The 14,621-nt window shown below is 40.8% G+C and overlaps 1 protein-coding gene across 2 annotated transcripts in view; it reads left to right on the top strand.

Annotated features, from left to right (window-relative positions):
- LOC139411305 (leucine zipper protein 2-like) overlaps nucleotides 1-14,621 on the top strand; it is a 181,025-nt gene that overhangs the window by 139,018 nt on the left and 27,386 nt on the right. For both annotated transcript variants that reach the window (XM_071157462.1, XM_071157463.1), the window contains exons 6-7: nucleotides 2,381-2,443; nucleotides 11,773-11,835. In XM_071157462.1, coding sequence (XP_071013563.1) covers nucleotides 2,381-2,443; nucleotides 11,773-11,835 — 126 coding nt within the window. The remainder of the gene's footprint in view (nucleotides 1-2,380; nucleotides 2,444-11,772; nucleotides 11,836-14,621) is intronic.

The following is a 14,621-nucleotide window of genomic DNA, read 5'->3' as shown; positions in this document are numbered from 1 at the left end:
GGTTGAGAGAATGCCAAGAGTGTGCAAAGCTGTCATCAAGGTAAAGGTCAAAGGTGGCTCCTTTGAAGAATCTCAAATATAAAATATATTTTGATTTCTTTTGGTTGCTACATGATTCCATATGTGTCATTTCATAGTTGTTATGTCTTCACTATTATTCTACATTGTAGAAAATAAAGAAAATCCCTTGACTGGTACTGTATGTAAATAAGGTCTTTCTGTTTTACCTTTTTAATACATTTGAGAATTTTGTTGTTGTATTTAATACATTTTAGAATACGGCTGTAACGTAACAAATGTGAAAAAAGGGAAGGGGTCTGAATACATTCTGAATGCACTATACTCCTAAAAATAACATCTCGGGGCCTCCCGAGGGGCTCAGCTTGTAAGTCACTGCATCACTGTGCTAGCTATGTCAATACAGATGCCAGTTCAATTCCTTGCTGTGTAGTGACATGGCGCACAATTGGCCCGGCATCGTCCGGGTTAGGGGAGGGTTGGGCATGCACGCTGACACAGTTGCCAGGTGTATGGTGTTTCCTCTGACACATTGGTGCAGCTGGCTTTCGGGTTAAGCGGGCATTGTGTCAAGAAGCAGTGCGGCTTGGCAGGGTCGTGTTTCGGAGGACGCACGGCTCTCGACCTTTGCCTCTTCCAAGTCCGTACGGGAGTTGCAGCGATGGGACAAGACTGTAACTTCCAATCAGGGAGAACAATAACATTGCAGGACTGCGGTTGGGTTTGGGACCAGTTCTTGCGGTAGCGGTCGGGAGTCGGACAGAAACAGGCTGGGTTATGAAATGCTGTGGGAGCAATCAGTCCTGTGCAGACCTATATATAGCGGCGTAAGTGCAGCAATAAATATAGAGGAAAGTATGATCATAATGAGTAATGTCTCACACACTGTTGTATTATGAAGCTCTCGCATGGCTCTGTTGGATTTGAAATTTTGAACATTGAGATATTAAAGATCTGATAGATCAGAGGCATAGTATACTAAGGAGTGAGATCTGTTGGAAGACAGAGTGGCTGTGGAATGTGCTAGGTGGACGTGAGGAGATCAAATGATTGCTATAGGGGAGGTAGATGGACATCTGTGGACTAGGGTAAAGGAGGGGTTGAGGTCAGGAGGTGAGGTATCTTGTTACCCTCTTCCTGTGAAACCATAAGATGTAATGATTGGAGAGAATGAGGAGTGTCTTAAGTGGGATATATATACATGTGACAGTGAGAAATGTTTGGCTGTCTGAATTACAGCTGTAAAGACCCTTTGGGTAGAATTAAACTTGGTTAAGCTTCTCTAGTGTATGTGAGTTATTTACTCTGAAAAATAAGAACCTCCCAATATGGCAACACTTGGTGCATAACATATTATGACATTTGCGGTTCACTGGATCTCATTTAGCATAATACACCATGACATATGAGCTCTACTGGATCTAAATTTCACTGTGGGTCTGTTCTCTGGCAGGCACACATCACCTTGTATGACAGCTGCCATTTTTCTTCTTTCTTAAGTGTCTGGAATGGATGCCCGGCCAATTCTAGCTCACATAGTGCTGTCATTCCACCTCATTAACTCTGTGTGTGAGAGCGAAAGAGAAAAGAGGGAGAGAAAGAGTAAAAAAATAAAAATAAATGAATGCTGTCTTTTGGTATGCTATTGGTCCTTACTAAATTACACTTGAGCTGTGCTTGCCTACACTGTAATTACATGCAAATATGTTGCTACCTATGTAACTACAGTACCATGTACATGCATAGTTATGCATAGGAACAGTTATGATAAAGTGCATGAAACCAGCATTTTTTATATTTATATGACCAACATAGAAAGCCTCCAATGTAGCAATTCTCAGGAAAAGGGCTCTTCGCTGGTACAGAAAACCTGTGCTTTGTAAGGCCACCTCTCAGATCTTACTGCATGCCAGTCAGTCGGCACCACTGCTCTGTGTTGTGTCCCTGCACATGTTGTTTTGATGCATCTGCGTGAGTGAAGAAACAATTAAGCTATAGATGTACAATAGTGCACCTGTATATGTCTCTCTCATGCTATCAGCGGTTTCTATTGATTCATGTTCATTAGTGATTATTCAATGCTTAGCCGTGTTATTCTCATACTGCTTGTGTTAAACAGAGAGTGGTTGAATAATAGGCTTTGGATTAGCTAATTATATCATTGATTAACTCATGTACTGTTGTAAAATGTGTTCTGGAGTCAATACTTAGGCCTGATGAGTCGAAACTGGCTTGTATGATCGTCTAATATAATTGCATTTGTCACTGCAGATTAAACAGAAAAGCAGTGCAGGCTTCATAACTACACGATATCAACGCTGAACTAATACCACCTTTTTCAAATATTTTTTTTTATTTGCAGAACAAGAGCTTGAAAAATAAACTTCTATCTGGCAACAAGCTGTGTGATGTCCATGCAGAAGAGGTAAGCCTTTTTGAATCACACTGATGAACAGTGGGCCTTGGGGGGGGGGGGGGAATATGGTCATAATTCAGTTGGATTGCATTGGGGCCCGTCTTTATTGATTAGACTGGGCCTCACTTTACATGAAGTTGCTCTACTCATGCATATATTATTCAAACCAATCTTGGCATTGCAGCCTTCATAAGAGTGCTTGTCATGATGGCTGACGAAAACGGTTGGCTTTAATAACAAATAATCACTTTTCGTTGAACTTTAATTGTACCCCATGTGGCTGAATTTCTCCTGCACACAAGCTCCCCTTAGAACAACCCACCCAGCAAAAACAACTGTTGGTGCCTTGGATAACTTTGTACTCCAAAACAGTTTTAAAAATAAAGCAGTGGTGTAGTCATGTAGGTTTCCAAGATATTTTGAATGACTTTGATTGGTCCTAGAGTCATATAGTTTTCACAGTACATGGAGGGGGAATGATTAATTTCAATCTATGTAAAAAGGAAATAAATTGCCAAATATGGACATACAAGGTTTTTCGAGGATGCTGACGATGAAAAACACAAGACTTTATGTTCTGTGCAATTTGGCTTTTCCCTGCTCTAAATTTGTATATTTTTGTCTATTAAAAAAAAAGGCAATGATTTTTCAAGTACCAGCAGCTCTTTCTCTAGTCATTTGATGGAGGTGTAACACAAATACCTTTTCCCTCAGTGACATGTTCACTGAAGAGAAACCAAAACCCTTCAGAGCTTGACGAATACACGTTCTATCATCTTGATCCTGCTGGTCATTGGCCACTTTCAATGGCCACTCAGCTGAACGTACACTACATGACCAAAAGTATGTGGACACCTGCTTTTTTCGAACTTCTCATTCCAAAATTATGAGCATTTGTATGGAGTTGGTCCCCCCTTTGCTGCTATAACAGCCTCCACTTTTCTGGGAAAGCTTTCCACTGGATGTTGGAACACTGCTTCAGGGACTTACGTCCATTCAGCCACAAGAGCATTAGTGAGGTCGGGCACAGCGTTCCAATTCATCCCTAAGCTGTTTGATAGGGTTGACGTCATGGCTCTTTGCAGGCCAGTCAAGTTCTTCCACATTGATCTCGACAAACCATTTCTGAATGGACCTCGCTTTGTGCACAAGGGCATTGTCATGCTTAAACAGGAAAGGGCCTTCCCCAAACTGTGGCCACAAAGTTGGAAACACGTAATTGTCTAGAATGTTATTGTATGCTGTAGCGTTAAGATTTCCCTTCACATGTGGCAGGGCTTGCAAACTATTACGGACAACAAAAGGAAACACAGCCAGGAGCTGACCAGTGACGTGAGCCTACCAGACACGCTAAATGCTTTTTATTCTCGCTTCGAGGCAAGCAACACTGAAGCATGCACGAGAGCATTACCAGGACGTGTACTCAGAGCATGCGCAGACTAACTGGAAAGTGCTTTCACTGACATCAACACTGTCCCAGAAACCCTAGACCCACTCCAATTCACATACCGCCCCAACAGATCCACAGATGACACAATCTCAATTGCACTCCACACTGCCCTTACTTACCTCACCTATGTGAGAATTCTGTTCATAGACTGAAGCTCAGCGTTCAACACCATAGTGCCCACAAAGCTCATCACAAAGCTAAGGACCCTGGGACTCTGCAACTGGACTTCCTGACTGGGCTTCCTGACTGGCCGCCCCCAGTTGGAATGGGTAAGCATCAACACATCTCCCACGCTGATCCTCAACACGGGGGCTCCTCAGGGGTGCGTGCTTAGTTCCCTCCTGTACTCCCTGTACTACCATGACTGTGTGGCCAAGCACGACACAACGGTGGTAGGCCTGATCACTGACAATTAATAGACAGCCCATAGAGAGGAGGTCAGAGACCTGGCAGTGTGGTGCCAGGACAACAACCTCTCGCTCAACGTGAGCAAGACAAAGGAGCTGATCTTGGACAACAGGAAAAGGAGGGCCAAACACACCCTCTTTCACTTCGATGCGGCTGTAGTGGAGCAGGTCGAGAGCTTCAAGTTCCTTGGTGTCCACATCACCAACGAACTATCATGGTCCAAACACACAAAGACAGTTGTGAAGAGGGAACGACAATGCCTATTCCCCTCAGGAGGCTGAACAGATTTGGCATGGGTCCCCAGATCATCAAAACGTTCCACAGCTGCACCATCGAGAGCATCCTGACCGGTTGCATCCCACCTGGTATGGCAACTGCTCGTCATCAGACGTAAGGCGCTACAGAGGGTAGTGCGTACGGCCCAGTATATCACTGAGGCCAAGCTTCCTGCCATCCAGGACCTCTATACTGGGAGGTGTCAGAGGGAGGCCCCAAAAATGGTCAAAGACTCCAGCCACCCAAGTCATAGACTGTTCTCACTGCTACCGCACGGCAAGCGGTACCGGAGCGCCAATTCTTGGTCCAAAAGTCTCTTTAACAGCTTTTACTCCAGACTGCTGAACAATCAATCAGATGGCCACCCAGACTATTTGCATAGTTTGACTATTTGATCCCCCCCACTGCTACATGCTGTTTATTATCTGCATAGTCACTTTACCCCTACCTACATTTACATATTACCTCAATTACCTCGACTAACCTGTACCCCAGCACATTGACTCAGTACCGGTACCCTCGTTATTATATAGCCTCGTTATTGTTATTTTATTGTGTTACTTTTTACTTTATTTTATTTTGTTAATATTTTCTTAACTTTTATTTTCTTAAAACTGCATTGTTGGTTAAGGCTTGTAGGTTATCATTTCACGGCATGGTAAAGTCTACACATGTTGTATTCGGATCATGTGACAAATATCATTTGATTTGATTTTGGAACTAAGGGGGCCTAGCTCGAACCATGAAAAACGTCCCCAGACCATTATTCCTCCTTCACCAAACTTTACAGTTGGCACTATGCATTGTGGGCAGATAGCATTCTCCTGGTGTGGCTGAAATAGCTGATTCCACAAATTTCAAGCGGTGTCCACATACGGGGGTGCCGCAGGATTGCATGCACTCCCCACTCCTCAACTCACTCTACACCAATGACTGCCCCTTTCTGTCCTTGAGCTTTTCTTGTCCATTGCGGTTCTGTATGATGTCATTCTGTATTATGTTTCATGTTATGTGTGGACCCCAGGAAGAGTAGCTGCTGCTTTTGCAACAGCTAATGGGGATCCTAATCAAATAACAAAAAGAATACCTCCAACAACGCACTGTCAAACTACTCAAGTTTGCTGATGACAGCACCCTGGTCAATCTCAACTCCGACGGCGATGAGTCCAAGTACCATGGAGAGGTTGACCGTCAAGTGACCTTGTTCAGTCGCAACAACATGGAACTCAACAGTCAAAACCATGGAGATGGTGGTTGACTACAGGAAATGACCCCCACCATCTCTCAAGTTTAATTAGTCGTTTGTACGGGATACAGATGGTATACACCGTCCAACGAAGTGCTTACTTGCAGGTTCCTTCACGACAATAAGAAATAATAGAAGATAAGAATACATAAAGTAAATGGCTCAGTAGAATAGAATAAATATTGTATTATAAGTATAATACAGGCAGGTACAATGAGGGTCTCCCCCCTCTAGATTGATGGCTCAGCTGTCAGCACGGCCAAGTCATTCAAATTCCTGGAAACCATTATCCCCACAACCTCAAGTAGGAATACAACATCACAGTAATGACCAAGAAGGCTCGACATAGGATGTACTATCTGCACCAGCTGAGAATACCAAAACTCTCTCAGACAATTCTGGTTTGGTTCTACGTCCATCATTAAGTCCATCCTCACCTCTTCTATCACCTTCTGGTTTGGATTTGTGTCTGCCAGCTGCAAGGGCAACCTGCAGTGCATCGTCCGGTTTTCGGAAGTCATCGGGTGTCACCTGCCCTCCATCAAGGACCTGCACGTCTACAGGCAGTGGTGTAAAGTACTTAACTAAAAATACTTGAAAGTACTACTTAAGTCGTTTTTTGGGGTATCTGTACTTTACTTTACTATTCATATTTTTGAGTACTTTTACTTCACCACATTCCTAAAGAAAATATTGTTATTTTTACTTCATACATTTTCCCTGACAACCCAAAGTACTCGTTAAATTTTGAATGCTTAGCAGAACAGGAAAATTGTGAAATTCACGCACTTATCAAGAGAACACGTGGTCATCCCTACTGCCTATGTTCTGGTGGACTCACTAAACAAAAATGCATCTTTTATAAATAATGTCTCAGTGTTGGAGTGTGCCCTTGGCTATCTGTACATTTTAAAAACTAAAAAATGGTGCCATCTGCTTTGCTTAATTTAAGTAATTTGAAATTATTTATACTTTTCCTTTTGATACTTAAGTATATTTTAGCAATTACATTTACTTTTGATACTTAAGCATATTTAAAACCAAATACCTTTACTCAAGTAGTATTTTACTGGGTGACTTTCACTTTTACTTGAATCATTTTCTATTAAGGTATCTTTACTTTTACTCAAGTATGACAATGTAGTACTTTTTCCACCACTGCCTACAGGACAAGGAAGCGTACAGGTAAGATCATCACTCACCCCGGACACCCCATATTTCAAAGACTCCGCTCTGGCGGACGGCTTAGGTCAATCAAGACCAAAACCGCCTGCCACCTGAACAGTTTCTTTCCCCATGCTGTGGCCCTCATCAACTAGCCATCGGGCTCATAGGGATTAAGTGACTTTGCATTGGGCCGATTTACTGCGCCTTGTCATCAATGACCTCAAATAGAACTCTGCACTATACTACTATAGTGCATTTGCACTATGTACACCGCCGCACAACACTGTATATGCACTGTATATATTTACCATGGTAGCATCCTTTCCTCTGCTTATTTACAGTGCATTCGGAAAGTATTCAGACCCCATTGACTTTTTCCACATTTTGTTACAGCCTTATTCTAAAATAGATTAAATAAAAAAAAATCCTCATCAATCTACACTCAATACCCCATAATAACAATATATATTATATATAATATAATATTATAATATTATATCCGTTTTAGAAAAAGGCTGTAACGTAACAAAATGTGGACAATGTCAAGGGGTCTGAATACTTTCTGAATGTACCTTAGATATATCCCCTCTGTAAATTGTACATTCCCACTAATCAGCCTAAACCCCAGAGTTTTATGGTTAATGTTCCGATATCCTATATTCTGTACAATGTCTATGTTGTCTTTATTCTGTTTGTAAATTGTCTATGGCCGGCAGCACCTTCTCACCAAGGCAAATTCTGTGTATGTGTAAATGTACTTGGCGAATAAAAGTGCTTCTGATTCTCTCTTTGCTTACCCATAGTGGTCATGATTTCCTCATCTGCATATTGGCATGACCCATTCATAGCTTACTTGTCCCTCTCAAAGCAAGTGAATCCCAACCTTGACTTTAGATTTGAATACAGCAGTTAGTGAGCCAACGCTTGAGTATTTTGTTAGGATAACAAAATGCACCAGTTAATATTGCTCCACTTTTTGCTCCATTCCACTTTCTTGATCCAAATTCATTCGTTTCAGGCACATTTAACTTTATGATCAGCTCGCACCTAAACAAGTTTAATGAACCCTGATAGAAAATGCAGGTGGGCATTTATTGCCATGAATGTTGTCCTGGAGGCAGCCCTGCATAGTGGTCACTGGCTGGCACAGCCACAAAGTCATACAATCTAAACCTAACCCTAATCTTAACCACACTGCTAACCCTAATGCCTAAGCCTAACCTTACATTTTTTTTTTTCATTAATTTTTACGATATAGCCAATTTTGACTTTGCAGTTGGCCCATCTAGCAGAAATCGCTCAGTTCTGCCTCCAGGGGAAGATTCATGACAATAAACATCAACCTGTGATAGAAAATAGAGCTTGCCAGAATGGATTTGTTTGAAAGTTGCTCAGATATTTATTTAACCTCTATATTTTATGGGAGATATCAGTATATATGAGCGTTAAATGGATGCGACATGGCTGTCTTGGGATGTCCCAACTGCTGTGGGAATAGGGATAATAAGATAAAGAAACTCATAATTTGTTTTATAGTACTCATAAACCATATAGCTGTTTCGTTGCCATGGGTTGAGTGAGCTCATGCATTTCGACATGTTACAAAATGGATTAACAACATTGGTTGTTAATAACGATCACGCAAGTGATATAACATCTAAGACCAGTGACAAGTTAACTGTGCTTGGGTTACCATTTCAACAGTGCTCAATCAAAAAGATACATATTATTTTCTAATATTTTCACACTTCCCTCTCCTTGTACTGTCAAATACATGTAACACCCTCCCCCCTCATAGAATAAACTCAAAATAATGTTTATGACCTCAAATAACAGTAGCTGTAGCGACCCTGTGTTAATGAAGGGGATATCGAGTTTGCCACTTTTTGTGGCACAATATTTTGTGGCACAGTCGATGCTATGGAGGGCTACTGGCCAGAAGGTTGAAGGTTTGCCGACCGCCACAGACAAGCTCACTCTCCCTGCCTGTTTCATTACAGTATGATCAGAGCCGGCTGCAGAGAATGATCAGCTAGGGGGAAATCAGATTTTCAATATTTTGATGCCATATTTATAATTCTATAAAATATAGGTAACAAATTTTCCACCAACAGGTTTCTGTGCCAACCAATAAACAAAGCATACCGATTTTGGGCACAAAACTAATGTTTTGTAACCAATGTATTTTTCCATTAATCAACTGGCCACTGTACAGTTTGGATTGATTGAGTGATTGATTTTATTTGTCAGTTAAAAGAATGCATACAGTATATACAAAAGTGACTGGGAATAAATAACACATATGGAATCATGTATGAACCAAAAAAAGTGTGGGAAAAAAATCTAAATAGATTTTAGATTCTTCAAAGTACAAATTATGTTGGGTAAAACAAAGGGCGAATTAAAAGTACAAATCTCGGCGCATCGTAGCACCATTAGGTGCAGAAACTCGACTTACCCAGTTGCGGCCCACTTTTTGGACGCAAACCACTCGATTTTGTCCCTACGTTATATTGGCATCAAACATGTCACCCTCCCTAGGGGAGGGGGTGACCTTGACAATTTATTGTTAAAACGATAGGCTGCCTGGATCTTTAATTTAAAGACACTTGCTCCCTTCGGTCTCAATGTAGACTTTGATCTGAAGCCTTTCTTGTGATTATTGTGATTTTGCTGTTGTAAATGTTTGTATGCCTATGTAGCCAAATTGTATCTATGATCGTATGCTATCCATTTATGTTTTTTGTATGCAATTTTAATATATGAGAATTAACCAATGATATCAGGCCACACCCAGCCATGATTACAGACACTGGTGTGTGTCCTTTGACACTATATAAACCAGTCACCCCGCAGTGTTTGTCATTATACCTTGATGAAGACAGCTTGTCTGTTGAAACGTTGGATATTAGTTTATTAAATTATTGCATCTGAGCTCCTAGAGTGTGCAGCTTTCCTTTCATTTTTCAAAGATTCTTCAAAGTAGCCACCCTTTGCCTTAATACGCTATCACTTCTGATTTGCGCTTCGTGGGACTTTCATTTGTTTGTCAACAGGACAATGACCAAACACACCTCTAGGCTGTGTAAGGGCTATTTGACCAAGATGGAGAGTGATGAGGTGCTGCATCAGATGACCTGGCCTCCACAATCACCCGACCTCAACCCAATTGAGATGGTTTGGGATGAGTTGGACCACAGAGTGAAGGAAAAGCAGCCAACAAGTGCTCAGCATATGTGGGAACTCCTTCAAGACTGTTGTAAAAGCATTCCAAATGAAGATGGTTGAGAGAAAGCCAAGAGTGTACAAAGCTGTCATCAAGACAAAGGGTGGCTAATTTGAAGAAGCTAAAATCTAGTATTTGTTTAACACTTTTTTGGTTACTCCATGATTCCATGTGTTATTTCATAATTTTGATGTCTTCACTCTTATTCTACAATGTAGAAAATAGTTTATTTTTATTTTTTAAGAAAAACATTTGAATGAGTAGGTGTGTCCAAACTTTTGACTGCTACGTACGTATATGGCCTATATAAAGGAAGAGAAGCTTAAGCCTATCCCCGGAGAGATAGAGATATGCCGTTGGCATGCTACGACACCGACATGCATTTCTTTATGTCAGATGGCTACTATTCAGATATAGACCTATAGATAGAGGGTAATTTGTACATTTTGTATCCAAATATTTTGTAAAAGGATAAGCATTATATTGTTAGATTATCGGAGTAACTCTGATAGTCCTGAAACAGTTCATCTGTCAGTTGGAGTGCTGGGACGTACTGCCTTCATATCATAGGCCTGCAGTAGCTTAAGCTTAATAATAGCCACACCATACCAAACCTTCACAAATGTTTCTAAACTTTATTAGGGTAATATCGAAAGTAAGTCAAGCCATTGTTTATAGGGAAAATACAAGCAGAAGAGCAAAAGTAAAGCTAGGATAAAACACAATACCCTCCCCCTGAACCCCAAAAAAGCACACAACACTCCCTAAAGCAAAAAGAAAAGTTTGACAATTCTCCCCTATTTTTGACCACACCTCCCCCTAGTAAATTTTGATCTGTCCATAACCTAATTTCACTCTCACCTTTTTATGTATTCTTTTAAACTTGGGCTTTTTATGTATTCTTTTGAAATAGGCATTTCTACCTTTCATGTTATCCACCTTTTGTTTAAAGAAGTTACTTCCCCGGGGGGATGTAAACAGCTGTTAAACTCTCATTGGTGCAAAGGTTCCAAGAGGACTGAGAGGACTGACTGTATCTCCAGCATCAGGGAGCCAACCCCCATGTGCTTCCATGAGCTTACTGATGTGTAACCATAGTAATGTCAGGGAGAGCTGGTCACTGTGTGTGTTTGTGCACACGTGTGCTGCAGTTATGATCGGAGGCTAGGGAAAGACATGCATTTTGCAGACTGTCTGAGCTCTGTGTGTTTGTGTCTGTATGTGTGAGTGTGTGTGGCCATCGAGACGAGAGGGGTGCTACCAGGGAACTGTATGTGTGGCAGTGGTTGTGTGGAGTGAAGTGAAGTGGGAGTGAGAATAGGGCTTTAGACAGTGGGCAAGTAGCCAGTGCAGGACTGAATCATTGTGTGGGCTTTGCAGTTCACTGAATGGGAGATTTTACATTTTCTTGCTCTCTGTAGGTCCCTCCTTTGAGCTGGAGCTTTGCCCAAAGAACACGCACAAAGGAGTGCTCTGCTGCAGCCGGCAAAATCCTGCTACGTGATCTAAAACCAATTTCACTATTTGAATAAGCTAACACTTATTTTCTTATCTTCTCCTTGCAGTCCAAAAAAATCCAGGCTCAACTGAAAGAGCTGCGGTACGGGAAAAAGGATTTAATTTTCAAGGTAAGCGCAAAGTGAAGGGGGCTGCTTTATTATGGTTCCAGACCAGGAGTAAACAGGTGCTCCAGCCCACCTTGAAAAGATGATCCTAACCGGGGGCACTTGGCTTAATTAGTAAGTCCCCATTGGAAGGGATGGCCAGTACACAGAGGGCTCACAGGCTTTTGCACCATTGCTTGTCCCTCTTATCCTGTAGTCAGTGCAACGTGCATTATTCTATTACCACCCTGGAAGGTTTCCTTTGGTTTCATGATTATTTACAGCTTTGGACAGATAGCGTGCAGTTTCTAGATCTGTTTGTGCTGTCTCGTCAACTCCTATGGTCACTGACATGCCACACATTGCTTACACTGTTGTCACATCCCAAAGTGAACAAGCCCCTTTCCAGAAATACATCTAATTGTTGCATCTGTTTCCACACTTGCAGCATGAAGGATGTTATAGCTGCAACAACCATTACCGATAAGTACATTACCCAATGCCAAACCTTTTCTGAGATATTGTTGAAAGTGAAGTCAGATCTATGCTGAATTACCACAAATTCCTTGAAAGTATTATGCATAAATCAATATATGGTGTTAAATATATAATTGAATCCTTAAGCAATCCATGAAGACGATAAACCAACTACAATAAAATGTAACCCCCAGCAGTGAAGAACATCCATAAGTCTATCACATAAAGTAAATTATATGGTTACACACAACTACACATTATAATCCCATTCTAATTGGAAGAATTGTCCTTTTTAATAAGTGTTGTTTTGTATCTAAGAATTCATGTAATAATCATTGGCATGTATACAGGGACATAGACTGACCTTTCGGTTCTTGTTTGGAGGGCTGGGTCGAGAAATGTCAGTTTCTGCCACAGTGTCTCAGTGCTGCCACAGTGCCTCCTAATACCATTTAATAAATGCAAGATATGATCCCTCAGATCTGTCATTTTTTAAGCTCTGTCAGATGGAATAATGACAGTGGCTAGAAAAGGGCTCAATCCTCCCCACTGGGTTTAATGCTTCCTATAGCAAATTGTCTGAATATATTGTCCAGTTGTACCTCTCAACATTTCAATCTCAAGGATGCATGGACTTTTTTTTGCGGATCGTGTCACAGGTTGTAAATTGTTGTCACCAAATCTCTCAGGGTTGCTCATCCAGAACAACCTTATTTTTCAAGCTCCCTGAATTTTTCAACTCTACATCCTAAAAAAATGGGTTTTAGAAGATTAAATGCAGGTGATATAGTAGGCAAAAGAGGCTAATTTGATTTAATTCCCGTTTTCAGTTCCTGTTTAGTCAAATGAGGCACAGTGAGCAATCGGAACTGGCAGTAATGTGTAAGACCTGACCAAATGTATTCACTTCAACGGAAAGTAAGAGGTAGACACGGACTTTATATTTTTTCAGCTTTGCAGTGGTGATGCTGAGGTCAGCTATTGGTCATAATCATTCAATGTAGGTATGGATGACTTTACCAATAAGCTACTGGATGTGACTGTTATATAACTGCAGCGATTTTTGCAGTAAACATATAAACCTCTATTTCTTCTCAACAAACATGACCAACCATTATTTTCCACCTCGTAAAAGGTAAAAGGAATTTTTATGTACAAATCTAAAAATACTTTTATTGCTAATACTTCACTTGATTCATATATGATAGCATTTTATTCTAACTGATGAGAAGACACCATTCTGATTGTGTGGCTCATTTTCATGGTTTGTTTCCAAGAGTAACCCAACAAACCGGGAACATTCCCTGAACATTAGCTAAGATTCCCATAAGTTCTAGTTAGGGTTTTATCTAACATTAGGATGATAACATCTAAAAATAAATTCAAAACATTCAGAGAGTAACATTTATTAGGTTTCCAAGTAATGTAATAACACAATGTACCACTAACGTTTTTCCAGCAAACCAACATTGGTTCAGTGAAAGTTCCCAGAACATTCGTTGTGTCGTGGCAAATGTTCTCATAACACAAAAACTGTCAATTCGTGGTGATGTTTATAGAATGTTTGTGTAAAACATTTGCCTGAGGTTTCAAGAACGTTCCTATAAGACATTTAACCTGCTCTTTAAAGGTTGCCAGGACGTTTCATTAGGTTGTGGGAACAGTCTGGTGGGAACATTGTGGGGACATCACAAAAGATATGTTCCCAAAATACAAAAACTGTCTAATTGTCTGGATGATCCTACAATGTTTCATATGGGTGCAAAAAACATTCACCTGATGTTACAAGAACGGGACACACTTTATTTGGATAGTCCAGATTTTCCATCTGTAGATGCTCTGCAGATGGTCATACTATCAACAAACTACAGTTGAAGTCGGAAGTTTACATACACTTAGATTGGAGTCATTAAAACTCGTTTTTCAACCACTCCACAAATTATAGTTTTCGGTTCGGACATCTACTTTGTGCATGACACAAGTAATTTTTCCAACAATTTGTTTACAGACAGATTATTTCACTTATAATTCACTGTATCACAATTCCAGTGGGTCAGAAGTTAACATACAGTAAGTTGACTGTGCCTTTAAACAGCTTGGAAAATTCCAGAAAATGATGTCATGGCTTTAGAAGCTTCTGATAGGCTAATTGACATAATTTGAGTCAATTGGAGATGTACCTGTGGATGTATTTCAAGACCTACCATCCAACTCAGTGCCTCTTTGCTTGACATCATGGGAAAATCCAAAGAAATCAGCCAAGACCTTAGAAAAAATGTTGTAGACCTCCACAAGTCTGGTTGATCCTTGGGAGCAATTTCCAAATGCCTGAA

Source organism: Oncorhynchus clarkii, chromosome 6 (assembly GCF_045791955.1).
Source record: "Oncorhynchus clarkii lewisi isolate Uvic-CL-2024 chromosome 6, UVic_Ocla_1.0, whole genome shotgun sequence".
Lineage (NCBI taxonomy): Eukaryota > Metazoa > Chordata > Actinopteri > Salmoniformes > Salmonidae > Oncorhynchus > Oncorhynchus clarkii.
This window is presented reverse-complemented; position numbering and strand designations above follow the sequence as displayed.